The 27,202-nt window shown below is 39.6% G+C and overlaps 4 protein-coding genes across 6 annotated transcripts; 3 read left to right on the top strand and 1 right to left on the bottom strand.

The window, feature by feature from the left end:
* Positions 1-1,649: 1,649 nt before the first annotated feature.
* LOC121947878 (endonuclease domain-containing 1 protein-like) lies at positions 1,650-4,514 on the top strand. The gene is made up of 2 exons (XM_042493038.1): positions 1,650-2,078; positions 3,740-4,514. Exons 1-2 carry the CDS (start codon positions 1,788-1,790, stop codon positions 4,355-4,357), a joined length of 909 nt encoding a protein of 302 aa, XP_042348972.1. The 5' UTR covers positions 1,650-1,787; the 3' UTR covers positions 4,358-4,514.
* A 735-nt stretch (positions 4,515-5,249) lies between these two features.
* Positions 5,250-11,809, bottom strand: si:dkeyp-121d2.7 (zinc finger protein with KRAB and SCAN domains 4). Of its 2 annotated transcripts, none has more exons than XM_042493914.1 (5): positions 11,632-11,809; positions 10,529-10,854; positions 8,996-9,321; positions 6,878-6,992; positions 5,250-6,753 (listed from the first exon to the last, which is right to left on the bottom strand). In XM_042493914.1, the coding sequence occupies exons 2-5, from the start codon at positions 10,833-10,835 to the stop codon at positions 5,729-5,731; spliced, it is 1,773 nt and encodes a 590-aa protein (XP_042349848.1). In that variant the 5' UTR covers positions 10,836-10,854; positions 11,632-11,809; the 3' UTR covers positions 5,250-5,728. The 2 variants fall into 2 exon arrangements, with proteins under 2 accessions (XP_042349848.1, XP_042349849.1); XM_042493915.1 differs by having other exon boundaries at positions 6,878-6,989.
* A 1,115-nt stretch (positions 11,810-12,924) lies between these two features.
* mif (macrophage migration inhibitory factor) lies at positions 12,925-15,601 on the top strand. Its single transcript, XM_042493277.1, has 3 exons — positions 12,925-13,117; positions 15,023-15,195; positions 15,341-15,601. The coding sequence occupies exons 1-3, from the start codon at positions 13,010-13,012 to the stop codon at positions 15,405-15,407; spliced, it is 348 nt and encodes a 115-aa protein (XP_042349211.1). The 5' UTR covers positions 12,925-13,009; the 3' UTR covers positions 15,408-15,601.
* Positions 15,602-20,239: 4,638 nt separating this feature from the next.
* On the top strand, positions 20,240-26,780 carry LOC121948025 (zinc finger protein 540-like). 2 transcript variants are annotated; one of them, XM_042493262.1, is made up of 6 exons: positions 20,240-20,415; positions 21,321-21,733; positions 22,220-22,344; positions 23,585-23,639; positions 24,469-25,001; positions 25,038-26,780. In XM_042493262.1, exons 2-6 carry the CDS (start codon positions 21,418-21,420, stop codon positions 25,806-25,808), a joined length of 1,800 nt encoding a protein of 599 aa, XP_042349196.1. In that variant the 5' UTR covers positions 20,240-20,415; positions 21,321-21,417; the 3' UTR covers positions 25,809-26,780. The 2 variants fall into 2 exon arrangements, with proteins under 2 accessions (XP_042349196.1, XP_042349195.1); XM_042493261.1 differs by having other exon boundaries at positions 24,469-26,780.
* Positions 26,781-27,202: the final 422 nt, after the last annotated feature.

The following is a 27,202-nucleotide window of genomic DNA, read 5'->3' as shown; positions in this document are numbered from 1 at the left end:
TCCTTCTTTTTAGATTTCCGTTTACTCAGCATCTATTCTGCGTGTGGAAACTAAAACGATGGTGATTCCAGGTCATCAACAGGTCATGACTCATCACCAGTGACTCTGAAGGCAGCCTTAATTACTCAGTCTAACCAGTTTCACTGGAATTTGCAAGATATTTCATGCCAAATTGCTGACTGCTCTTTTATGTCATGTTTTTGAAAGAACCAATTAACTCAGGTTTTAAAGGTTTAATGCTTGTGAAAGGCATCTGAACTCAGCTCACGAAAACTAATTATGATCTAGGTTGCACTCGTATATCCTTACGAGCACATCACTCTGTCTCGTGTGATATTGCTTAACTGTAACATTTAAACAACTTTTTGTTTTTTCCCTTTAACAGTTTCATTTTACTTCATCTGTAGATCTTTATCTATAGTGTGCACAAGGTATTTTTATTAGTGTTTAAAGTTGTGCAAATACAGTTTATCACAGATACAATTGGAAAAATGCGATATGGATTTGGATCGGATCAATGTACAATTCAGCAAACAGAATCAACCACACAAACAAATAATTACAGGCAACAAATTGATGTCACAACAATAGTCAGTGAGACACAGAATGAAATTAATTATATTTAAAAAGTAGAAATAATTTTAAAAATATATAAAAATATTATTTTTTTTTAATTTTTTTTTTAAATGTTAAATATATAACATATAAGGCAATTTAAAAAAAGCCCAAAAGATAATCTTTAAAAAAAAGTTTTGACAAATTGGAGCAGAACAACTGAAACTCAGGATTTTCCTGAAATAAAACGAGATAAAGAAGCTACAGACTTTTGATAAATAAAGTTGAGTAATAATGGAAGTGATGCATGGAGTGCTTGTATTCTGGTAAATATTTCTGGTTCCCACAGTTAGGAGAGTTTTGATGACAGAATAAACACCAGACTACACAGAAACTGGAGAGAGACAGAAAATGAAACTTGATGACTTGCCCAGAGGTTTGCGTTTGTGAAACGATAGATATTAACAAATTAATGCCAATGAACATCTGCATCAAAAAAAAATCTCAGATACAGTTCAGGATGAAACAGTGAAAATGCAAGAATAAAAATGACTGTTTGCATCACAAGTATCTCACTGCGATCCACACAGAGCTCCGCATCAGGCAAGGTACTCGTGGTTTTTTCCACACCTCTCACGATGCTTCATCGTTTTAGACAAAATGTGAGAAAGCTGGGGACAGACGTTCTGCAGGGAAATGCTGCAACACCTCAAGAGGTTTGTAGTCCCTGCAGCTCTGAAAACCTGCTCGTGAAAGAGATGGATACAAGTCAACAACCAGAAACTACAGTCAGTTTCTGAAGCATTTACAGCACTTTTTCAGATATCCTCTAATCAAGATTAAATAAGCTCAGTCTTGATGCTCAGCTCAAGTTTTGGAGCACGTCTTTTTCCTCACCTTGATGCAACCGTGAAATGATTTAAGCCTTGAAATAAGATGGCCTCCACCTCAGCTGACTGACAAGAAAAGGACATGCAGAGCCACTGTTTCCCAGATGACCACCTGACTGCTGGTTAACTGGGGAAGTTTGACAGGGGTAGGGGGTGGTTTACTCTCACCCACAGGGTTTCTGCTGTCAGTATATAGAAGAGGAACCCTCAGTGACAGCCCTCAAACGCTTTTACTCCAGACGCTGAGTGGACACAAGGGAAACACACGTTTATTTCTTTGTCTAAGAGGAAACAAAGTCTGTGTTTGCTGGCTGACAGCTGACCTGCTGCCCCAAAAAGAAGATGCTGCAATTGTCTGCGGGAGCTCTCCTTCTTCTCCTACCCTGGTACGGTGGTCTGGTCTTTGGGGAGATCAGTGCCGACTTCTCCCAGTGCCTATATTTCTTCTACAATAAAACTCCACCAAAGGGTATCAGTGCAGCAGGATACCAGCCAATATGCCAGCGCTACAAAAACCAGTACCGCTTTGCCAGTTTGTATCACCGACAGCATCGTGCACCACTGTACTCTGCGTACATACTCAGTCCAGCAGAAGGCAAACGTCCCAATTCCACTTGGATGTATGAACCACAGGTGAGTAAAACAGTGTGTGGTGTTCAAGAGCATTACTTTGTTAACCCTTTGAAACCTGGGCAAATTGAAAAAAAAGAGTTTTTTCTAAAATATGGGTAAAAAGAAAGGAGCAACTTCAGAGGAAATGACCCAAAAATGAGCAAAACGTACAAGAAAATTACCTAAAATTTGGAGAAAAAAAAAAGAGAAAGTCTTTTTTTAAAAGAAAAATTATTAAAATAATATATTTTTTATATTGAAGAAATACTATAATTTTAAATATATGATTATAAATATAGTTTTTTGGACATTTTTTCTATAATAAAAACCAAAATCCAAATCCACCAATTTCTTCAATTTGCAAAACATTTCTTTTTTTCTCATGTTTCAACAGAAATCAAGCCAAGTTAAGTTAGGTGTGTTTAGCTATGCTGATATTACACACCCAACTTCCAAAATGTTTAATCAACACCTCTTGATAAAAAGTTTTAACTTCATTATTATAACCTTCATAAAAAGACATTAGTTTTGGATAGCTGTTCCTAAGTAACTGACTGCACACTGTGATTATATAGATTAGTAAGAAAAAGGACCCAAAGATCAGATGTAATCTGATCAGATATCGGATAGGATTAAATCTTGTAAATAGGTTGTTTAAAAGTAACAAAGGATTATGAAATCAGATTGGATCATGTCATCCAATCTTAGTTTCAATGGATCAAGTTGAGAGATTAATTCTATGCACATCATGTAGGTGCACAAAGCTGTCAACAGCGTCCATGAGGCAAAAATGCTGAAATAACTTCAATAATGTTTTTTTTTTTAAACTGTCTAAAGCTATGCTCAACCAAATGGTTAAACAATTAGTTTATGGTAAAGGTGGTGATGCTAAGCTAAAAAAAAAATATTTTAATGAAAAAAACAACATATACTGTTGTTAATACCATATAATTAATGTTATCAATTATATATTTGAGTATTATATATAATACTTGATTTGATTTTTTACAGTTTCTGAGATGTTTTCAAAGCAGTGTTGCAATGGTAAAATATCTAGAATAAATACATGGAAATAATATTATCACTAGTAGTACTACTAATACCATAGTAGCAAATACATATATTGTCCATATATGTTGGTATAAATATATATTACAAGCATTATAGCAGTACAGTTTTTGGTCATTTTGATTTTTATTTGTTTGTTCGTTTTTCTGTGACATCTCACCCGTTTCTTACCATTGTTTTTGTTTTTCTTAATGTAGACATTAAAGGGCTCTAATGAAGTTAGCATGTAGGTGTTACTTTAACTTCATTTACGTTGTTTTCTGATCGCCTGGCACCTAAGTTATGTGTGTAACTACTCCCTGTTCCCTGTAATAAAGCTTTTACCATTATCTTTGAAAAGAAGTAGGAGCAGGCTATCTCCAAGCGTAAATACAAAAATGTTGTCTTGCATATTTTCTTCCTCTTGTGAGATAACAAAGAGAGGAATGCAGAATTTTGTGAGTTCTGTTTTGATTTTTCTTTTTCAAATTACATGAATGAATCCGTCACACATTCAAATACACACAGACGTACATGACTATTCAGGTCAAACTGTATTAAGGATCAATCAGCAGGAAAACTGCCTTTTTTGTAGCTTCTGAAGATTAACATGTCCTTCTTTATTCGTCATTAAGCTGGTGTTTTCACGTGCCGGCTCAGAGATGAAACACTTCCAATACCCCGTGGACCAGAATGTGATTGAGAGCCAGGCCGTGGTTCAAGACTACAGAAACTCCAACTACACCAAGGGTCATCTCAATCCCAGCATGCACCAGAAGACAAGAGAGGACCGTGAGGCCACCTTCACCCTAACAAACATTGTCCCTCAGCGTGCAGGGTCCAACTCGGGCCCCTGGAACAGACTTGAGAACGACATGTTAAGAAAATTCAAGGCCTTCTGCAACGGGTCGATGTATGTGATCACCGGAGCCATGCCGTACGAGTCTGAACCGCGCTGGATCAATAACAGGGTGTCTGTTCCTGAGTACATGTGGTCCGCCTACTGCTGCCCGTCCTACAGATCTGACCTTCCTGAGTCTGTGAGGCCTCTGTTCCCCACACACGCTGCGGTGGGAAGAAATGACCGCAACAGTGGAGAGGAGATTGTGCCAGTGAATTTCAAGGCGAGGGCCTCAGTGAGGGGTTACGACGTGAGGCGGATGTCTTTGGAGACTCTGGAGGACATCCTGACACAGAGGCTGGCCATGCCCATCAGTCTGTTTCACAGAGAGTGTCTCTCTTCTTTAAGTTAGATGTTAACTGTTGTGAGTGTGCACTGCAGTAATCACAGCATACAGCACATTATTTCATCTGTAATCAGTGAGTGTTTGATTAACCCTTTGAAACTTGGAGCAGCATTGATTCTCTTGCGCTGCTTTCATATGCCTTTCACAAGTATTTAAACCTTTGGATCCCTATATTGGTGTGATTTTTTTCCAAAACATTAGAAAAGACAAACAACTTGGTAAAAATTGTTCCATAAATTGCAAGAAAAAAAGTAGATTTTGGGAAAAAAAATATTTTTAAAAAGTAAGGTTTAGATGTCTAGGGAAAAAAAGAAAAAAGCTAGGGAAAAAAATGTTTATAATTCTAACTTCATATATAAAGCTGTTACAAAATTAATATAAATTTTAAGCACAGTTATATATATATTACACATTTATTGCAAATTTCTTCGTCCTTTGTACAAAGAAAATCGAACTCCTCCTTTGACTCCAAAAACAGGATTTAAGGACAAATTTTAATTTCATTTTTTAAACTATCTTTAAAAATGACTAATAAATCTACCTTGTACCTTGTCTGTGAATTATCTTGAGTAACTGGGTCATGATTTTTGGAAAGAGACATCGCTGTTGAGATTTGGTCGATATCCCAAACATTTGGCACCTCACACCAATACAATTCAGACTGAAAAATAGCACTGCAGGTAAGAGGAAAAATAGATATTTTGACTTTGGGATGAACTGTCCCTGTAGACAGACTACCTCACTCTGAAATTACTGAATACATTTTTCATGAAATTGTTCATGATGGCTGGAAATGAGTATTTCTGATAAATATGTACCTTATTTCATCAATGTCATCTAATAACATATTCAGTTACAATGTGATTTTCCAATAAAACAATGAAATGGGTGAAGAGCCTTGCGGTGAATTGTAATATTTATTTCTTTATGACCAAAACACAAACATACAAAATACCAAGCTGTCAATTATATTGTATCGGCAAAAAACATCGGCTGCAACAGGATTGACTTATTAATAAAAACACAAAATGTACAATTTCTTGATCATCATAAATAAGTACAAGCTTTGTACATAAAAATGAGAACACCTCCAATGAATATGGCTGAAGAACGTCTGAGATCCAAACACCATGTACAACTGACTTCCTGTCAACTTTGGACATTTTAATCAACAAAAATCATCCACACATGTATGTGCTTCTTTATCTTGATGTTAATTTAACATGTTGATCCTGTCAGAATGTGTAAGAAAGGCATTTCCCAAATCACTGAGAACAATATTAGCATCCACCGGTCACATTCATCACCTGATTCTACCACATTCAATAAAAACCTGCTTTTTATTTCCAGTTTTGTCAGAGAGTTAAAGGAGAGGCTCTAAAAACACTGGTGGTTTTTCAGCTGCTCCACATCGCTGAAGCTGCTGCCACAGTTGGAGCACTGCAGTGTCACCTTTTCACTGTTGTGTATGAGTTGGTGTCTCTTTAAGTACTCCACGCGACTGAAACGCTTTCCGCAGGCGTCGCACCCGTACGGACGTTCACCTGTGTGAATCCGCTGGTGCCGCTCCAAATTGCCGAGACGACTGAAGCTGCGTCCACACTGAGGGCACCGGTGCGGCCTCTCGCCTGTATGCACCAGATGATGTCGTTCCAGTGAGCGCGAGTGCGTGAAGCGTTTCCCGCAGATCTCGCAGCAGTGTGGCCGCTCGGCGGCACAGGCGCACTCATGGTTCTTAAGAGCCCAGGCATGGCTGAACGTGTTGCCACAGTGCGCACATGGGAAAAGACCCTCCTCTCCTTCACCCTGTAAATGAGAACCTCCGAGTGGACATGGGTGTTCCTCCAGCTCAGCCTCGGAGGTGAAGCCTCCTCCACACTGTGGGCAGAAATGGAGCAGGTCCCCGCCACCCTCCTCTTCCCCTCCGCTCTCCCCGACACTTCCTGGAGCGGACAGGTGAGGCAGGTGCTCTGACTCTCCCTGATCCACCGCATCCTCCTCAGTCATGGCCACAGCCGAGTCGCTCTCTCTCAACTTCTTCGACCAGCCAAACCTCAGCTCCGAGGCTGCCCTCACTGCGTCCTTCAACCTAGCTTGTCCGATCTGCTCCTCCCTCTGCAGGGTGGGAGGCTCCAGCTCTTCATCCTGCTCCATTCCATCCAGACCGATGTACTTTGGGGCCAAGCTGCTCTCGCTGCCTCGCGCTACAGCTGGGCCAGGACTGATAGGCTGCGGGGTCGCCATGGCAGCCTTTTCACGGCCTCTCTCAGCCCTCAGTGCAGACTCCAGGCCCCTCAGCTCATCCATGGTCATGCCCCCCTGCGATGGCTCTGCTGAACCCACCTCCCAGTCCTCTTCTCTCTCTCCTGGATGAAGGGTTGGGGGATGATCTGACATGTCTCCTGCGTGGACAAAAGGAGGAGGAAGGAAAGAGCTGGCATGAGTAATCATTTTCTTTCAAACTATTCCTCTCTGAACACTTCACTAACTTCCCCTCCTTCAGTCAGTGTGTGCTGGGCTCATTACCTTCGCTTTGGGCTCTGGAGCCGATATGGAGGTTCTGGTTGGGCGGGTCCATCTTCAAAGCCTCCTTGATTAGCCGCAGAGAGGCGGGCTGATAGCCCTCTGTTTGTGCAAACTGCTTGAGAAGCACAGAGAGTATAGTAACTTGAGTGAGTAATTCCAGAAGAGTATATACCTTTTGCTAAATTTGTAAATGTTTTTCTCAAAAGGGTTTAAGTTACAAGCGACATTCATCCCGGCCATACGTTCTGTCCCTGCCAAGTCATATGGTTACAACGCACCTGAGAATCGACCGTTTCAAACTTAACAATGTAAAAATTCTGAAGGCGTGTCCCCACTTTTGTTTTGTTTTTTTACGAGCGCCAGCATTGTTTTTTTTAATCGTACTTATGAGGAGGGTATGCATGCAGCTGCCTCCAGAAAAGGTGCTGCACCCAGGATCGTTTGACATACAGGGCATGGTTTGTTTCCCTGGAAATTTGTTCTGGCTGTGTCTGTCCTAAATATATGATATGTCTGACAAAAACTACTATAAAAGAGACAGAAAAGCTCACTTCTGATATGGTTATATCCTCATTTAAATGTCCGGTGTGTAGGATTCAGGGGAACATACTGGCAAAACAAAAGAATATTATATAATAAGTATATTTTCTTTAGGTTATAACCACCTGTAAATAAGAATTGTGTTTTCGTCACCTTACAACGTGCTATTTATATCTGCACAGGGAGAGGGTTATCGTTTATGGAGATTGCAGTGGGACACCGCAGTGTTTCTACAGTAGCCCAGAATGGACAAACCAAACGCTGGCTCCAGATACAGCCTTTTACGGTTTCATAAGAAGCCCATCTGCAGTGAGCAGCACCACAGTTGGACTTATATGTAAAATAAAATTGCTTTATTCAGGGTTTCTAGCAGTTGAAATTACAGGTTCTGTTCTTCTGTTTTGTTTGGAGAGGAGGCGACCTCTAAGGATCATTCCGCTCCCAGTAAAAACCTCCTGAACGTCTGAAAGTTATCGGAGAAAAAGATGACCACACATTAGCATGTGTTGGATGAGCTGCCTGCAGCGGCATGCCCAACAGTGTCTGGAGTGCATGATTTCTAATGTGAAACTGATTTATTATCCGTTTTTCCCAGTTTAAATCTACAGGTCTGTTTTTTTTTTTTTTTTTTGGAGACAAAGTGACCTCTACGGATAACTCGATTCTCAGTAAAAACCTCCTGAATGTCTGGATCAGAAAAAGGTGAGCACAAAGGGGTTAGCACACACTAGCATTGAGTGGGAGAACCACCCTTCTCCGAGATGCCAGACTGTATCTGAGAAACACTGATTGTAACATGAAATTGCTTTATTCAGTGTTTTTATCGTGTTTTTTTTTTTTTTTTAAATCGCCTGCTCTCTTTTTGAAAGGAAGAAACCTAAGATCATAATTGGGCTCAAGATAAACATCCTCCACGACAATAAGCACTAAAAAGAAAAACACCGTGTCGCCTTAGATGGGTCCTTTTCTGACTCACTGTTGTATTTTCTTTTGAACATGTTAAAAAAATCAAATGCTCTGCAGTGTACGTGTGTGAATGACATCAGCTGACAGGAAGTAAACATGGACCCAAGCTGTTGCCTAGCGATGCAGTTCCAGTGAAAAGGGCTGTAAAAGTTTATGATTGGTTACATTTATTTAAAGCCATTTTTATCAGCAATCAAAAACACCTTGTGATGACTTCATGGGGAGGCTAATAACACATTCTGCATGATTTGAATATTCAAATGCAGACGACAAGTGAGGAGCGGATCTGTGCTCTGCCACTTGGTCGTTTGGTGGAATAGCAAATAGCTTTTCACCTCTGCCAGTTGTATTTCTACCTAAAAGCCTGCCGCTCTCGAGATGTAGAGAGCCCTCCTCAACGGGCTCCTCTTGAAGCTAAATATCAAATCAATAGTGTTCCCTTCATCCTCTACATCTCTGCAGTGATTTGATGGCCGACAAACACGAGCACAACTCTCTCCGTATTATCTCTGTGTTCTTTTTCACTCTATATGAAGCTGCTGAGCAGTGCAGAGATGCTGTGCCACTTTCTCCTCCTACTCCTCCTCCTCTGAGAAAGCCTGTCTCCCTCACCTCCTCTTTGATGTTGGCCGTCTCCTCCCCCTCACCGCTGAGGCTGCCCTCCCCTTCCTCGTCCTCCACCATCCCTCCCTCATCCTCTTCATCCCCGGGGAACTGGATGAGGTACATCTCCCTGGCCTCCTTCCCTGCTCTTCCTCCTGCTCCTGCTACCATCCCCACAGCTCCTGCACTTCCTCCTCCGCCCCCTCCTCCTCCTCCTCCTCCGCCTCCTCCTCCACCACCACCAACGCCAGTGCTGCCACCTCCACCTTCCTCCCACACACTTCCAGGCCAGCCTTTGCCATAGGCTGCTGCTGGGCGCTTCTTTGACTTGCCTCCTGTGGAGTAGAGGGGAAGACAAAGTAAAGGTGGGAGGGAGGTGAGAGAGGGAGGAGAAAGTGAGGAGGGGGGCAGGAGAGAGGGAGAGCATGGGGAGACAGGAAGGAGAGAGAATGAAATATGAGGGGGAGAGAGATAAGTGGGAGGAGATGATTGGAAATCCAGGAGAGAGAGATGAAGGAGAGAAGAGGGTGGAGAAGTGGGAGATGAGGAGGAGGAGGGGTTGGAGAGACAGAAAGGAACAGGAGTAGAGAGGAGGTTTGGGGGAAGGGAGAGAGGAGAGGGAGCAGGGGGAGGAGGTGTGGGTTATGATGGACGAGTGAGGAGAGAGGGGGCGTAGAAGGACAGACAAGAGAGTGGGAAGGAGAGAGAAACACGTGAAAGGGAGGAGTAGAGCAAGGGAGGCAGAGAAGAGGGAGAAGTGGCGGGGGGCAAGGGGGAGAGGAGGAGGAAGAGGAGAGCGAGGACATGTTGAAGGAGAACGAGGAGGGGTGAGGATAAGAAGGTGAAAAGAAGAGAGAGAGAGCGACAGAGCAGAGAGAGGAGAAGTGGAAGTGGAGAGGGAGTGTGTAATTATGGTGGCGGCAGAGAGGAGCGGGAGAGGAGTGGAGTGGAGGAGGTGGAGGAGGGAAGGAGGGGGAGTGTGTGTGTGCAACGTGATGAAGGAGAGAGCAGAGCAGGAGGAGGTGGGGGCAGGGAGAGAGGAAGGGGGCGAGGGCGTGAGGGAGAGAGGAGCGGGAAGGGGAGGAGGAGGAGTGGGAGAGAGACAGAAGTGAAGGAGGTGGGGGGAGGGAGAGAGAGGAGCAAGGCAGGAAGGGAGGGAGGGAGAGAGTGTGCAAAAGCACAGAGGAGTGGGAGGGACAGAATGCAGCGGAGAGAGAGAGAGGAGAGGGGGAGGTGAAGGACAGAGGGAGCGAACATGAAGAGGAGGCGGAGGAGGAAGGGAGGAGGGAGAGAGGAAGGAGGGAGGGAGAGATCAGCTCTTGCCAGATGGTTTCCAACAAAACAAGTGCGTCTTCACATAAGCTGCATAGCAAGAACTCTGTTTCTCTCATTCAGACACACAGAGATACTGAAATATGTGATTATGTCGCAAAATGTTATTTAGACGTAAAAGCTTAATATATATGTTTAATCTGTGACAAAAACTTAAGGTGATGCAAGCCTGTTGTTTGGGAGGAAAAGCCTTCCTCAAGCAATACTTACGGGCCACCTCAACTTTTCGTTTCTGTCGCCCTCCGGCTCCCTCCTCCGCCGCCGCTGCCAGGCCAGCATTGCGGCGGTTGGCAGCCCAGCCCATTCCGTACTTGCGTTCGGTTCTTAGCTTGTTCTCAGTGAGCCTAAGCCGCTGCTTGAGAGCATCGTTCTCCTTCCTGTTGAGGGACAGCTCCACCAGGTAGTCGTTCACCATGTCCTGGAAGAGTTTGGTGATCTCACACACCGAGGCGCGGATCAGGCTGTCCATGACAGCCGTCAGATGCGTCTCAAACGTAGACACCGATTCCTCCATCATCGTGGCGACAGGTTCAGATCTGATAATGAGTCAATAACAGTTTGTGTTATAAAGCCTGCATGTCATTAGTACTCACTAGGGTCTCAACGGTATGAGATTTTCCCGGTATGATTACCGTCTCAGGAAATATCGCGGTCTCACGGTATTACAGAGTCATTATTATTATTATCAGTCACAATGACTGTCAAAGGAATGTAAACAGAAGGGTTAATTTTGGTTTAATAATGGTTTAATCAATACAACTGAAACTTGAAACCATTTTTTTTTTTAAATTGTGTAATGAGTCTCCCTTTTGAAAATCACTAAAATAAAGGTGATATTCTTATCAACATCATAGCTAAGCAAATGTACACTGTATGACAACCATCAACTTACATATCCAGGTACACCTTTAACCTGGTATATCGCTTCAACCCTCGTTCCCACTGTGGTCACAAAAGTTGACCAGTGTCTAGTCTGACACGTAGCTATAGCTACATTATTTACACATTATCTATATCGTCGGTGTCAGTTACAAACGTCAACTTTATCGGTTAGCTAGCAGCTACACAACCTTTATCACGTCAAAAGTGACAGTTAATCCAAAACATAATAGCCGTTCCACCTATATTATTTAACAGCTATATTGCAGCTTTATTGAGTTAATTTAACACCAATAACACAACCAGTGTCAGGTCAGCTTGTTAGTAAACTTGTAATGACCACAAAATAATGTTAAGGAGAAGAGGAGCAGCTACGGCTCCTTCTGGAAAGTGCTCGTGCTAGCAGCCTGGCTAATTTAGCGTTGTATACGCACCGTTTCTTAGGCGAAATCCGGAGGAGTAACTTGGACGTGAAACGGCGACAGACGGTGTGATTTCACGGATCGCAGATAGGCTCGCTCGATGTTCATAAGCACAGAGACACGGTGACAAAGGAAGGCACCATCCAACTTCTGCCCTCTCTCTCCTGCTGCCACTGCTTTCTCCCTCGCCTCCTCCTTCGGCACTGCTTAATGATGCTGGACACCACCGCGCATGCCCGGTACCGTAATTACCCTACACATAAGAACAGCCGCACCCGCATTTAACAATTCTTGGAAATTCATTTATTCCTACACCTGCTAAACATGGGCAGACAAGACGATGATGGTGAGACATGGAAAACTGTATTTACTCTTCCTTACTAATATGCGCTGCAACACAAAATTAGTCGCTTTTTTAAATTATGCATACTGTAGATACAGTACTGTGCAAAAGTCTTAGGCCACCATAGATTTGATGTTTTAGCAAAGTTATATATACAGTATATATATATATTGCAAATTCAGAGAGAGAGAGAGAGAAATTAACCAAAACTCTTTATTATATAACTAATTAGTAGGGGTGTAGGAACATATCAGCGCCTCATCGGTATCAGCTGATATTAAAAATAGCTAATATGTTAAAATGAAATACTGGAATCGGCCAACATGCTGATTTTTGCTATTTCTCTCTCTCTCTCTCTCTCTCTCTCTCTATGTATATATATACATATACAGAAATACATAAACATATATATGGGTGTGTATATATATATATTTGTGTGTGTGTGTGTGTGTGTGTGTGTGTGTGTGTGTGTGTGTGTGTTATATTATATATATATATATATATATATATATATATATATATATATATATTACAGTAAGATTTTGCATCATATGATGTTCATTCCACTACAGAAGAGACCACTAAAATTATGTGTGGGGGGAAAAGTGAATATATCGATATCGGTTATTGGCCAAATGAGTTTTTATATATCGGCATATCGGATATTGGAAAATTTAATTACCATGCATCCCTACTTGTTAGGTCAACCCTTGTGTATGCTCCTACTTGTGTCTGTTTTATTTTATTTCATTTTATTTCATATTAATCTGTCTGGTTTGTACCTAGCCTACTGGAGTCATTATTTTCATTTGTAAATTTTTTTGTCGACCACTAAGTGTGTATAGACCAAAATACACTTGGCTTTTGTTTAGCGTATGTCAACAGAGGTGTCTTCCAGGACGGATGGAGTCGCTGTGCTCATTTTTCTCATAATAGCACCTCAACAGAAAGATAGAGGAAGTCATTTCTTCCTAGTGCATGAACAGGTAGAGCATCTGCGGAGTGCTCTCGAGAGGAGGAGAGAGACAAGTCAAAAAAGGAGTAATCATGCCTATGTTTGTGGTCAACACCAACGTGGACAAAAGCGATGTCCCGGCGGCTCTGTTGTCCGAGGCCACCGAGGAGCTGGCCAAAGCGATGGGCAAACCTGCACAGGTAGGCCGGGGGCGTGCTAACTCCAGCAGACCCTCCTGGTGTTCACAATGAAACGGCTTTCCTGCCTTAATTGTTTCCTATCTGAATGAGACGGATAGATTTGATTTACCTATTGAAGAACTGACACTTCAGTTTAACCCTTTAGATCCGAGACCGAAATCCGTTTTGTTGTGCTGCGTTTAGATGCCTTTCATAAGGATTGAAACCTCATGAATCTGTGAAAATTGTTTTAATTTCTAATGAAATGTCCAGCAAACTGGGGGAATAAAAGGTAAAAGGTGACATGAACATGACTTGAAAAGTAGCTGTGGGAAGATTGTGGAATATTCTAGAAAAAAATCGGGAAAATGTCCTCAAAACTAACTTTTATTATTAATCTTTAATCGTTTTATTGATTCATAGCACTTTTAAAGGTAATTTGATTGTTTCTTTTGTACTTTTTAAGTTTTTTTTATATAACTTTTTAATAATTTCTAGCTATTTTTTTTGGGTCATTTCTAATAATTTGGCTCATTGCCATATATTTTTGAAAGAAATCAAGCGAATTTGCTTAGGTTTTAAACGGTTAACTCCAGTTAAAAGTCATCTGCAGATCACTTGCCTCTCTATTGAATGAATAAGGCGAGCTCATTGTGCAACTATGCAAACATAGTTATGATTGATATTTGCAGACTGGGTAGATGATTGATCCCTGGTGTCAGTTTATGAAACCCACAGGTAAATGTTCAATCTTATGTCATGCATGCTGAATACTTTTTTATACAGGAATCGGAGCAACATCTTTCTAAAAAGTTTAAAATCTAAAGTATTTGCTAAACAGATTTAAGATAAGATATAACTTTTTTTATTCAGCAGCAGTTGCACTACAAAGTTAGAGGAGTGCATAAATAAGGACTTCCACAACAAAGTAGAAAGGCAATGTATAGTAACTATAGAATACAATATATATAACAATTAAAACTAAATATAAATTAGATTCAAGTAAGGCACAATTTAAGAAATGACTCAGTAAGGTTTCAAAGTAATAAATATAAAGACTAGCTAACACTGGACAGAGAACATAGACCTATCTAACAGTAAGTTGCAAATATAAAAACTAGCTCACAGTAAGGTGTAAATATGTGCAACCAATGTATAAAATATCTACAATATACAATAACACAAGTTATTTGTCACGTCTTCACACTGATGGGTCAAAGCTCCACCAGATACTCAATAATAACTGAACTAGCTTGCACACCTTTAAATATTTAAAATGTGGATTTCCATTGCAGTCAGGCGTAGCTCCTACTGAGGGCAGTGTTTCTGGGAATTTGGGGACTTTAACAAGCAGTTTTATAAAATGGTGGGTTTTGAAGACTGAGTTTAATATTTTTAAGCTAAATAAATTTTAATTTTGATCTCTTTAGGCAAGAAAATGTTAAGATAAATGCTAAAGGCAGCTAGTTTTCCTCGACTAGAATAATATTTAGGTTGTCAGGCAGAGGGCCATATCAGCAGTCTTAACCCTATTTAAGACAGTTTAGGGAGACACTTAAATTTCACAAGGATAAGTTGATGCAAAAGACAAAATATGTTGGATTCAGAAGTGTGTGTTTTTAGACATTTTAATTTTTGAAAAGCGAAAAAAATATTCCAAAATTTTATCAAACAACTATTTGGTGACCCCCCTGCATTAACTCTCAGAATTCCCTTGGGGTCACGGACCACGTGTTGTAGACCCAAGTGTTTAAGTAATTCAACAATTTCAAAGGTATGTTGGTGACTTGTCTGAAATGTCTTCAGGGTTTGTTTGCAGTGGGGGGATCACTACAACCTTCAAACTGTCCAATATTTAATAGTCTGCCTTTCATGATGCTGAAAGTTCATAGTCACATTTTGTGTCTCTGTTTTTGTACATACCAGTACATTGCTGTGCATATCAACTCTGACCAAATGATGATGTTTGGAGGAAAGGGGGACCCCTGCGCTCTCTGCTCCCTGCACAGTATTGGCAAGATCAGCGGTGCTCACAACAAGCAGTACTCCAAACTCCTGTGTGGACTGCTCAACAAACACCTTGGCATCTCTCCTGACAGGTAACAAATACACACACAGAGCAACCAGACATAATTTGATAAGTGACGATAACATGGTAACAGAGACACACAGACTGAAATACCTCTGTATCTCAGCTACAGTGCTCCAATCTCATTAACCTATTTCTCCTTGTGTCTATTTCAGGATCTACATTAACTTTGTAGACATGGAAGCAGCAAATGTGGGCTGGAACAACACCACCTTTGGCTGAGATAGAAGATCATTCCAGTGTTTTCCTTTATGGACAAGTGTAGTTAAAACTGTAAAAATTAAGATGCGAAGACACCAGGTGGTTCAATGGCTAATATACTGTACGTCTATCTTAAAAGCACTTAGCTGGACCCTGTAGCTTGCACTGATCCCTTTCCATTAAAATCCAATAAAGCAAAACCTGCAGATCATAAATGAAGCTCTCTTTTACTTAATTGTCTACCCTAAAAAATATGCATTACATTTTACTAGCTTTGTTTTAAACCATTTATGAGATGCAACCCCAGGAAACACCAAGTGAAAAATAATAGATATAATTTCAATGCAGACAATCACAATACCAGGGATCCCAAAACTGAAGCAGCTAAATGGATTTCAGCTATCATTTATTTTATAACTTAGACCTGTGCTTTCCTCTAATGTGTCGTAAAAAAAGGACCACCTAGGCCTCTGTGAGCTTCTGAACCATGTGGACTATCTAAAATAGGCTTAAGGTATATATTTGTCTTTATTTTCCTAAAGATACAGGAATGGATTTTTTGGTACTGTATTTACTTCATAGAACCTGAAGTTACACACTTCAGCATAGTTGGTGGCAGTATGCATTTATACACAGTTTGCGATCTGCTGTTAAATTTGTAGCATAAAGTTGCTAGAAATGTGTAAGCCAAAGCCTCCAGGCCTTTCAGTCCAGCATTACTCCAGTCAGTGATCGTCTTTTTTGACTTGCATTGCCAGCGGAAAGCATCAATTTGTTCTTCCTAGGAAACTAGAAGACATTCAACTGCAAGAGAATGATTCGTTCAGTCTGGTTCAGAGAATGTAAATTCCAGGCTGTCCTTTCCTATTCTCCCCCCACTGCAGGCAACATGAGTAGTACCGTAAGCAAAAAGCCAGTGATCAAAGTTGGGAATTCAAAAGCACTTGGACATTTAGCTGGCAAACCTAAGACATGCCAGACAATAAAAAGAATAGTTCAGAAAGATTTATTCGTTCAATTTCGCCCATCACTACAAAGAAAAACTGCATCTGCATGCCATGTTGCTCGCTCTACAAGGGAGGAGGTCTTCCCTTTTGTCTGTGGGCAGGGCCCAAAATATCAGGCCCAACCTTGCATGAATCCACATTGTGTCTGTCCAATTCAATCCCGAGCCCCAACCACAGCAGCAGTTTTAGGCCCTATTTAAAAAATAGAGATTCCACTTTAAATAAATTTTTAAAAAATTATATTGATCACTTTTTACATTAAAACACATTTATTACAAGCTAAAGTCGACAAAAGTCATTTTTCAGTGCAATAACAGACATTTGTGAGAGGATCTCTGACATGCACTTTCCTCTACTGAATGTTCAGCAGCCCAGATATGCAACGAATAATAACTGTATGACATTTCTCACTAATGATGGTGGTGGATGGCAACACACCCCATATATCATTTGTGTCACAACACAGACTATAAGATCTGCATTAAAAAAAAATTACAGCAAACCCAACTTAATAAGCAAAGGGCAAAATTGAAATAGCAAACTTTTTGAATGACTCTTTTTAGTGTTCCAAGTGTTCCAGGTCAGTCTGTTAAACCTCCAAGTGCTCATGAGTCCCTGACTTTTTCCTCTTGCCCACTGTCTTTTATCATGGGGTAAAGTTTACATTGCCTGCTATTGTTAGTAAACAGGAATTTATTGTATCAGACTTGAGTCCTGACAGCTTGACATTTACGTTCACTGAACCAGACAGAATTAACTGTTCTCTCAAAGTGGGACGTTTTCTACTTGTGCTGGACAAATGACTCCTCATTGCAGTCAAATACATGTTGCTGGTTTAGGTAACACCTCTGATACACCCACCAAATGAGAGAAAACGTATCTTAGAAGCCTGTGCGCAACATTTCGCACCATTTTGATTAAACCTGGTGTTCAACCTCGAGACCATAGAAAAACTGTGCATACTGTTTTTAGATTGAACAGGCCCCACAACTCCCGCTCTGCTTCCATCAGTATTGGGAGAAGTTTAGAGAACCATCCACAGCTTGCTTCATTCATAGGCAAAGTATTAAAGCTATTGACGCCTAACTGCTAAATTAACTTGTTTATTATGTATTAAAGTCAACAAGCGAACTAGCTAATGTTAGCTTAGCTATATTTTTGCAGAAAATGCCTTAGACAGTGATGTAGTACTGTTTATTGTGCAGCCCCTCCAGGATGTTGGAATTACAACAATAAATGCAAATTCCACCACATTGAGTCAGCATCCAACTTGCATCTAGGAAGGCTATGTAAACCCAACAGATGTTAGAGTAATGCGATTTGACTCCATCAATTTGTTGTTCTTCCTGGGTAAGCAGCAGATGTCCTTTGAGAGAGAACAGTTTATTTGGTCTGATTCAGTGTAGCAGTTGCAGCTGCAGTACCCTATTATAAATGTGAGTGTGAAAAGTCAGGGATTCATAAGCACTCTTTCAACTAGCTGGCCTTAAACATATTTGTCCCAAAAAGAGTGGTTCAAAAAGATGTGTTCGTTCAGTTTCAGTTTGGTCACTATAAGAAAAACAAGGAAGGCCGTTTTGTCTTTCATCTGTGGGAAGAGACCAAAATATCAGGCCCGACCTTACATGAACCAGCATTGTTTCTGTCCAGTCCCCTACCACAGCAACTGTTGGGTCTGAGGCCATTAAAAAAAAAAAAAAACAGTTTACTCTGTTAAAAACAATTATTATTTTTCAATATTAAAACATTTATTACAAATGAAAGTCAACAAAAGTATATTTTCAGTGGGGTTGCAAACATTTGTTGGATGATCTATCACAAGCGTCTTCCTCTACTGAATGTTCAGCAGCCCAGATATGCCACATGGTAACACAATACATTGTTTGTGTCAAGACAAACCATAAGATATGCATTTTTAAAAAACCTAATAAACAGGAAATTCCAGCAAACCCCTCAATTTGCAAAGGGCAAAATTGAACCATAAAATCTTTTTGAACGACTCTTTGTAGTGTCTGGTATGTACTACGTCAGCCTGTTGAACATCCAAGTGCGGGCTGACTTTTTCCACTTGGCCACTGGCAACTGTGTGGGCTGGAACAACAGCACCTTTGGCTGAAATGGAGATCAACCTCCATAAAAAGAAGAACATTCCAGTATTATCCAGTATAATACATTATAGTATACAGCAGCAGTACAGTATTATCCATTGCTATAAATTATTAATTATTTTCAAGCATAGTTAGGACACCTGGTAATTAAATACCAATTATTGTGCATGACTGAAAGCACTTAGCTGGACCTTTTAGCTTTTTCACGGATCCCTTTTCTATTAAAATGCAATAAAGCAAAATCTGCAAAGCATAAATGAACCTGTTTTGCTTAATTTTATTGCCTGTCAAAACACACACTTCATTATATATTCTCAGTTTTTAAGAAAATATTTAACCTTGGCAAACACCTAGTAATAAATTATAGACCTTTTTCTGTAGACAAGCACAATATCAGGTCTTAGCTGAAGGCCTATTGACCTTTGCTCAGCCACAATGAGTCAAGTGTGTGCTAACATTGTGAAACTATTGTTTTTCTGGTGTTTGTTGACATAGTGGGAGATGTCAATTTTAATACTCAAATTTATTCCCATTACTGTTATCTAAGCCTCAGTGAACTGTGCAAATACAGTTATAACTACACTAAGTAGTCTATGCATATAAAAAAGAGGTTTCACCCTTCTTTCTTTTGGGATAGTTATCTCATATCTTGTTATCTTGTATTGTACAGGTTGTTTAAACAGCTGTTGCATGTCTTTAAGTACAGTAGGTTATAAGCAGTCACAAAAACAACCAATATAACAGCTGTGATGTACAGTGGCCTAGATTTTTGGAGGGCAATATAAAATTAACTTGAGGTCTGTTATAAAACTCAATGAATTAGCATTGCTTTCAAAATAACAGCAGCATCATTGGGTGCAGTGTGTATTACTGTATATCAGATTTTGTGACATTATGCAAAAATATTGCCAATAGAGGCCTACATTGACAGTTTCATACAGAACTGTATTGGTTGCTACAGAGTTGAAAATGTATTTCAATACGAAAAGCCAATGTTATTTTTACATGTTTATTGTTTTTAAATATTGATCCACACAACACTTTTTCGCGGTGTAACTAACGGTAACAGCGTTAGTGACGTCCTGCTGACGTAACCCTTCCCTCGCTCATGCATATTAGTGCACGAGAATAAACATCTTAATAATAATAATAATTTTTAATAGATTTTATATATATATATATATATATATATATATATATATATATATATATATACACACACACACACACACATATACATATACACACACATATATATACACACATATATACACATATACATACATACATACATACATACATACATACACACACACACACACACACACACATATATATATATATATATATATATATATATATATATATATATATATACACACACACACACACACACACACACACACACATATATATACATATATATATATATATAATAATAAGAACAAGTAGAAGAAGAAGAAATCTCTTAAAGGGCTCTGATGCATATATTCTCTCATAGGCTAGCAAAGGCATGACCCGCCCTACTCTCCCTCTGATTGGTAGTACTAATTGCCTTCGGCGGTTGGATTGGTTAGTGCAAGCTGTGAAGAATGTGATTGGTTCTTATTGGAGCGTCACATCACGGCAAGCCAATCAGAGGCAGAGTATGGCAGAATAGGGCGGGTCGTGCCTCCGCCGTCATAGGAAAACCTCTTGATTCCACCTCTGCTACATCTCCCTCTTGAGGATGTTTAGTAAAGATGGAGTGGCCCTTCTACTGTGTGGCCGCTACACGCTAACTAACTGACCAGAAATAACTCGCATTCAGATATCAAGTGTGGATAAGTTTCCTGTTTATGCAGTGAAGTTATTGTGGTCCAGACGAAGTTAATCATTGTAGACAAAATACTGGAGTTGTCCTTGTGTCGAGCGGTGAGTATTTAGCATAGTATGGCGGCCAGTTACCCGCCATGTGAAGCTACTTCATATAAATGTTTAGTTTGTATCGCCCTTTTGCAGTTTTTTTCATAACATTGCCAAGTAATGTCTAAAATAACGTCATTTGTGCGCAGTTAAACCGAATTCTTTCGTCGAAAGCGATGTATAAATCGGAAACGTTAGTCAAAACAGCTAATGCTACCTGTACTGCGGTTCACAAAGATAAAGACACAAATAAATGATAACCAGTCATCTGGGTTTCATTCTCAGTAAGTGAGCCAGCATTTCCGCATGTTTCTGGTTTTGCTAGCTGTACTTTAGGCGATAGTTCCTTAACATTTCTAAAGCTAAGATTTGATTTTTATTTTATACACAAACAGTCTTACAGTAACGTTGTGTGTTGTGGATGGTTAATTGTTCTCTGTCTGTTTGTCTGATGGTTTCTCCTTATTTGTAATAATAATAATAACAATCTGACATGTGAAGCACCTTTAAATAACAGTTGTTTACAAAGTGCTTTAACAGACAATGCAAAGGCCAGAAGAATAATAAAATAAACATTAACAAACATGCCAAAAAGAGAAAGGTCTATAAAAATTAAACGAAATGGAAAGAGCAAAATGCGTATACAGAAAGTTAACAAGAACAAAGCAAATAAAAGTGATAAAGCAGGGAGATCTCGAAAGGAAGTTTAAGTATTAAAGAATAAGGCATCATATCAGTGGGGATAAACAAAGATAAGAGCATTGAAACAGATGAAAAGGAGAAAGACGATCAAATAATGAATTTAAAACGTGGAGAGATAGTAAGAAGAGGACATCAGAAGGATAAGGAAGAGTCATGTGTCAGCAAACGTAAATTAAAGAATGGCTAACCTGATTTGTTATCTCTCTGTTTAGGGGCTAAGTCATTGTGGGAAGCAAGAGGACCAGTACAGCATCATACAGGACTTTAAGATCCAGCACATCTTTAAGCTGCCGCCAGCCATCTTCAAAGATGTCTGACTATCTGATGAGAGGGTTCAGGGCCCAGCTGACCACAAGCATGGACTCAATCCTGAGGAGAGCTGTATTTGAAATAATGATGATCTTTGAAAACAGCCTACATGACCATAAACTGGAGATGGCACAGAAAGGACATGAAATTGCTCAACTTAAAATAAAGTTACAGAGAGCTGAGCTCAAGCTGACCGAAAGCGAGCAGCGTGGAGACCAAGAAGCAGAGATGATTGAAATTCTGATGAATGAAACGCAAAAAGAGCCTTTGGATGCCCCTGGACAACCTTCAGATGTTCCTGAGATTGATTTTGAAGGTATTGTGCTCAAATGAGATGAATAATCTCACCTCACACAATATGTTGCTTTCTGTTGCGATAGACATGCTATGAGTAAAATTAAAAGCTACCAATATATAGAGAAAAACACTTAATATCGCTTAAAGTACAGTCACCAGCTCTGTCACCAGCTCATATGCGGGTAGTGAAAAGAAGGCTTTTTAGGTGTGTGCATGGAAACTTATTTTTACATACAACATTCAGTCAAATGCATCACGAATACAAGGCTAACTGAAAGAAAGAGAGCATTCCTTTATTAGTCCCTCATGGGGAAATTAAGTATTTCCACTTTATGTGGAAAACTCTACTCTATTATTTTTATTATTATTATTTTGAAATTAAACACAGAAAGCTACCAGTCCACACTCTATGTTTGGTCAGGTTTTTAAGTCAAGTCTCTACATACTGAGCTACTGCTGCCCTATTTGTGACTATGTTTGTGTCTTTGTGTCTGGGTTTTTGCAGTACCTGATGACTGGTGTGCTCCCCTGGGCTGTGAGACCGTGACCAAGCCTCAAAACAGCGCGTGTCCCAGCGTAAGACTGCGCCAGCTGTCCATTCCTCTGTGGCCCATTCCAGTCAAGCAGGAGGTGTGTAACTGAAGAACAAATGTGTGTTGTGGTGATATTACAATTAAAAAAATGTTAGACAACCTGATAATATATTTAAATTGAAGAGGCAGGCTAAAAAAAAAATCAGCACACACTGTCGCTGTGTCGCTGTGCCGTGTTAAGGTGTTAAGGCACAGTAGTAGTAATAACACACAGAATACATGAAGTTTAGAGTGAGGGGTAAACAGTGGTGTACATAAGACAGGATAATTAATAACATCGATGTTTGCACATTTTGTAACCCACTATTGAAGGCACATGCATCATTTAATATGGATGGATCAAATACAGCACATCCTTGATTGTTACATATTAAATAGCACAATGGAGGCATCAGTGCAGCCTGTGGTATGACGTTGATCAGAAATGCTTGTGTCAGATTTTGACAAAAACTAGGGAGATTTTCTTTTTTTTCTAAACTCCAACGCCAATATTTTCACAAAGAAGTGTGTAGATCTTCTTGGGAACATCCTGCAAGCAGATGCAACCCAACACGTCACTGAGATTAGTTGGCTGTGATATGTGTTTCTGAATCTTACCGACCAACACAGCCAGTCAACAAGCCCTGAACAACATGTTTCTTTCGGGGAATTTTTTTTTCAATGAAAGAAAACATATTTTTCTGAAGCATGTGGAGGTTTATGGCTGATGAGCAGATTCTCTGGTAAAAAAGTTTACAAAAAAAGGCTGAAGAGCTGATTTGCCCTGTGTTTACTGCTTGAAGCCCTTTAACGTTTTATCCAATATATTCACCAGGCATGTGACTATATAAGAATTTCATTTAAATTACGGTTCACGACATCCTGATAATCATCAGGATATGCTTAAAACTAATATCATCAAAACATACTGGAATTGCTTTAGTTTAATAAGAATCTGTTATTTTTATTGCATCATTAATAGGATGCACATCTTTTTTTTTTAAGTGAACATCCTTTTTAGTGAAAAATTAAATATGCCAATGCTTGATAGAGGTGTTTTTTTGTTAGTTTTACTTACCCTTAGCCCTACTGTTATACTTATACCTGCTTCTTTTATAAGTTCACAAAATGATTTAAAATCTTAGAGAATAAACAGAAAGTACTTAACCTTGTGACTTAAAAGTGCAATTTTTTTTCATTAAAGTTTTCATTAAAGTCATTAATTGCTGCATATGCAGACAAAGCTTTACAAGTAACGGTTTTCTTTGGAGATATAACCAATAACACCTGTATTTTAGGTGGTTAACTGTGAGTCCAACCAGCAAGCAAAGGATCTTGGGAAATCCAGTAGAGGTGAGTTTCATTCGTCCCTTATTTTGTGCTGTAAATTATATTAATTGGTGTCAGAATAGGGATTGTGTTTGCCGTCTATGTCCAGGTTTACATTTACTCATTTACACATTTTTGGATTCACAGATAGCTATTTGACCATTTTCAAGTTTTCAAGGCTCCCTGTGTAATAAAGAACACTGTTTTTGGCAACTTGTCAGGTAAAGTCTACAGCAGCATGAACTGCCACCCATAATATAAGGGGCTGGTTCACCAAAGTTACACAGGGCGTTCAAACGAACCTTTAGTGGTTGTTGATCCACGCAGATAGTTTTGGTTGTAGGATGTCTGTCTCTGGGATTACTGCCTCTACTCTCAGTGGAGCAGAATTTATTTTGTGGTGCTCAGAGCAGTAAAAAAAAATGTTTTAAAATCTTAAGAAGCAGCATCTGTTTTCCAGAAAGTGTCCCTGTTACTCTCAAAAATCCACAGAACACTGTGAAGTGTTTTTGTATGAACTATCTCCTCCATGGAAATGTGTTCATGTCAAATCCAGGGTTCCTGTAGATCCTTAAAAAGTCTTAAAAGGCATTAAAATAAATAAATAAAAATAAGTGTGAAATTAATTAATTGACAATTAAAATGTCTTAAATCAGTCTTTCATTATGTCTGTTATGAGTCAGTTTTTCAGATGTTGCATTGTAAAATCTCCAAAAAGTTTATGATGGGTTTTTGCTACAAGAAGCTAAAACAAAACTGCTTCAAATAATAGACTGGTTTGGTATATTCATATCACCTGTGCTTTTTTTAATGGGTCAGTTTTTAATTGTTTTGCAATCTTTCTCTTTCACAGGTTCCTCATTAAAAAAGAAGCACAAACAGACTAAGGACAAAACCTTACCGGTGGACAGTCAAGGAACTCACCGTATGAGAATGAGAAACGACATGAAAAAATTGCTCCAAGACATCAAGCAGGGATATGCTGACCTAACAGGTGCTACCGGCCTTAGAAGAAAAGGGAAAAAGTCAACAGGAAAAGAGCAAGAAAATACAACAAAGCTCAAAAGAGATGAACAAAAACTTGAAGCAGCAGAGTCTACTGAAAAGGAGACAGTGACAGATGATGATGAGAAAAAGTACTCTTGCAAGTTTTGTAATAAGGTATTTAATACAGAGTTTGGCCTAAGTGTGCATGTGCGATCACACAAAAGGTGCCGTGGTTGCAAAAGAGACTTCCCTTTTCCAAGTGCTCTTAAGTTACATAAGTCGCATTGCAAAAAACTCAAGCTGTTGTTGGAAAAAGAAGCTGAATCAAGTAATCCCCCAAAACCTGAGTCCTCTGAAGAAAAGCCCACTGCACCCAGCAAAAAACAGGTGGTCGTAAAGGAAAGTGTAAAGGAAAGCGTAAAGGAAAGCGTAAAGGAAAGCGCAAAGGAAAGCGCAAAGGAAAGCGAACCTTCCTCAAGCAACCACAGTGAATCGTCTATCCAGAAAGCTGGGCCCACCAAAAAGCACGTTTGTGTACGCTGTAACAAGTCGTTTGTTAAACGTTGGGCGCTTACACAGCACTTTCGTGTTCACACTGGTGAGAGGCCGTTCCCGTGCAGCATGTGTCCTAAGAGATTCCGCGTTAATCAGGCACGTAAAAAACACATATTGAGAGTGCACAAAGACCAAACTCAGCCCAGTGAGACTACTAAAACCGTTGCCCGGACCAAGCCTTCGGAGGAGACAGAAGATGATCAAGAGAAGAAGAAAGACAGGACTCGAGCGGTCAACCATAACAATGCTCAGGGAGATGGCAGTCCCGACACAAAGCCGAGTTCAGCATGGGAGACGATGGGCACGGCCTGCGCTGACGGTTTCATGTGCTTGCTGTGTAAGAAGGTCACGAGCTCTAAGTACGGGCTGATAGAACACTATCGCATCCACACGGGAGAGAAGCCCATCAAGTGTGACATGTGTCCTGCAAAGTTTCGTTTTCGAGGACAGCTAAGCATGCACAAGAAAAGGTGTCTGAAGACGGGTTTGACCCAGTGTGCAAAGTGTCAGGAGAAATTCTCCTCACCAATAAGGTGCAAGAGGCATATGGCTCACTGTAACAGAGACAAGCCCAAGTTATGCAAGGTTTGTGGAAAAGCCTTCTTCACTAAAGGACGTCTCAAAACCCACATGAAGACTAATCATCTGTAAGTCAGCATACAGTCAGCGCCTGTCTGTGGACACTCAAACACTGGATGTTGTCATTAATGCTGCGACAGATTAATGGCGTTTTCCTACATTTCAAGGTTCTGTTTTTTTTTTTTTTTATTTGTTTTTTTAAATTCAAATAACAATTATATGAATCACATCAGTATTCCCAATCTCCTTTAAGTATGAAAACACAACTGTAAAACTGTTTGGTGTAATTCATCAAGACACTTCAGTCTTAAAGTGAGAGCCCAGATGTAAAACATCACGACTTTGGTAAATTCTTTCAGGAAATCCAAATTAAGAAACCACTCATAGAGAAACTGTTTGTTGTTTGGCAAACTCAGTGAGTACCTGACAAATTAAGGCCATTTAAATGCAATAATGCTTGAAAGCAGACCTACCCCTCGACTGATGTATTGGCCTCAGTATTATTGATAAAACACTAAAAGTATGGCCTTGGGTAGAGCTGCATAACAAAATATCGAGCTGTTAAAGAAATCTGTCGTCTCACAACACACCATCTTCAAAAGTGGGTGGATTCAAAGGTCGAGCCAGGATATTAAGGCTTACAAGTTTTTGCGGAATTTGAAACTGAATCATTCTTGTTTGTGGAGTTTGAATCTTGGACTGTTTTCCTGACAAAACACAGTTGATTTATCCTGGATTATTTTTGTCTTGTTATTTGAGATATCTGAAAATATTCCACTGGTCACAACTACTGGCATTCAAAGTAATGTTATTTCATCTGATGAGTCTTGAAACAAGAAAGAGCAAAACTCAACATAGTTTACGGTTTAAATTATTCCAAAGTTTGTTTTAGTTTGTATGGGTTGTATTCATTGATCCACATGGACATTATGGAATAGATGGTCTTACAATCCTACTTTTCTTTATTTACTTTAATAAAAGTATTGTTATGGTGTTGCTCAACCTAGATATTGCCAGCTTCCCCAAATAAAATCATAATTTATACCTTGTCTTGCACACTTTTTGAGTAATATGAATAAGGGAGTTTTATTTTTAATTTGAGTAATGTGCATTCTGCACTAAAAAACTCATAGTACCATATCGTCATGGAAAACCTGGAAATGTCAGGGAATTTCACCATCTCATTTTCCGTGCCTGCAATGGACATGGAACTAGTAAAGATCACTGAAAGTTTTGGGAAAATTATGGAAATTTGTTGTGTGTAATAACTTAAATTATATTAATGTAACACAACAGTACATTTATATTTATAAAACAAATGCGAACAATTTTTAAAGGAAATGTGCCTTATTTATTTTCAGAAAACAGGTTTGGAAGGCATGTTTTCTTTAAAAAGTAATTTTTTCTTTATTTTTGTGGCGATTTTTCTAGTATATTTGGAAATACAATTTTGAAAGACATGTTTT

The sequence above is a fragment of the Plectropomus leopardus genome, chromosome 9 (assembly GCF_008729295.1).
Source record: "Plectropomus leopardus isolate mb chromosome 9, YSFRI_Pleo_2.0, whole genome shotgun sequence".
Classification (NCBI taxonomy): Eukaryota; Metazoa; Chordata; class Actinopteri; order Perciformes; family Serranidae; genus Plectropomus; species Plectropomus leopardus.
This window is presented reverse-complemented; position numbering and strand designations above follow the sequence as displayed.

Excerpts from the sequence above, each read along its gene's own strand:
- LOC121947878 (XM_042493038.1), top strand. The coding sequence starts at position 1,788 with ATGCTGCAATTGTCTGCGGGAGCTCTCCTTCTTCTCCTACCCTGGTAC. Across the intron at positions 2,079-3,739 it reads CTTGGATGTATGAACCACAG|CTGGTGTTTTCACGTGCCGG; the intron begins GTGAGTAAAACA and ends TTCGTCATTAAG.
- si:dkeyp-121d2.7 (XM_042493914.1), bottom strand. The coding sequence starts at position 10,835 with ATGATGGAGGAATCGGTGTCTACGTTTGAGACGCATCTGACGGCTGTC. Across the intron at positions 6,993-8,995 it reads CGGCCAACATCAAAGAGGAG|CAGTTTGCACAAACAGAGGG; the intron begins GTGAGGGAGACA and ends GTGCTTCTCAAG. Across the intron at positions 6,754-6,877 it reads CTCCAGAGCCCAAAGCGAAG|GAGACATGTCAGATCATCCC; the intron begins GTAATGAGCCCA and ends TTGTCCACGCAG.
- mif (XM_042493277.1), top strand. The coding sequence starts at position 13,010 with ATGCCTATGTTTGTGGTCAACACCAACGTGGACAAAAGCGATGTCCCG. Across the intron at positions 13,118-15,022 it reads CGATGGGCAAACCTGCACAG|TACATTGCTGTGCATATCAA; the intron begins GTAGGCCGGGGG and ends TGTACATACCAG. Across the intron at positions 15,196-15,340 it reads CTTGGCATCTCTCCTGACAG|GATCTACATTAACTTTGTAG; the intron begins GTAACAAATACA and ends TGTCTATTTCAG.
- LOC121948025 (XM_042493261.1), top strand. The coding sequence starts at position 21,418 with ATGTCTGACTATCTGATGAGAGGGTTCAGGGCCCAGCTGACCACAAGC. Across the intron at positions 22,345-23,584 it reads CCATTCCAGTCAAGCAGGAG|GTGGTTAACTGTGAGTCCAA; the intron begins GTGTGTAACTGA and ends CCTGTATTTTAG. Across the intron at positions 23,640-24,468 it reads TCTTGGGAAATCCAGTAGAG|GTTCCTCATTAAAAAAGAAG; the intron begins GTGAGTTTCATT and ends TCTCTTTCACAG.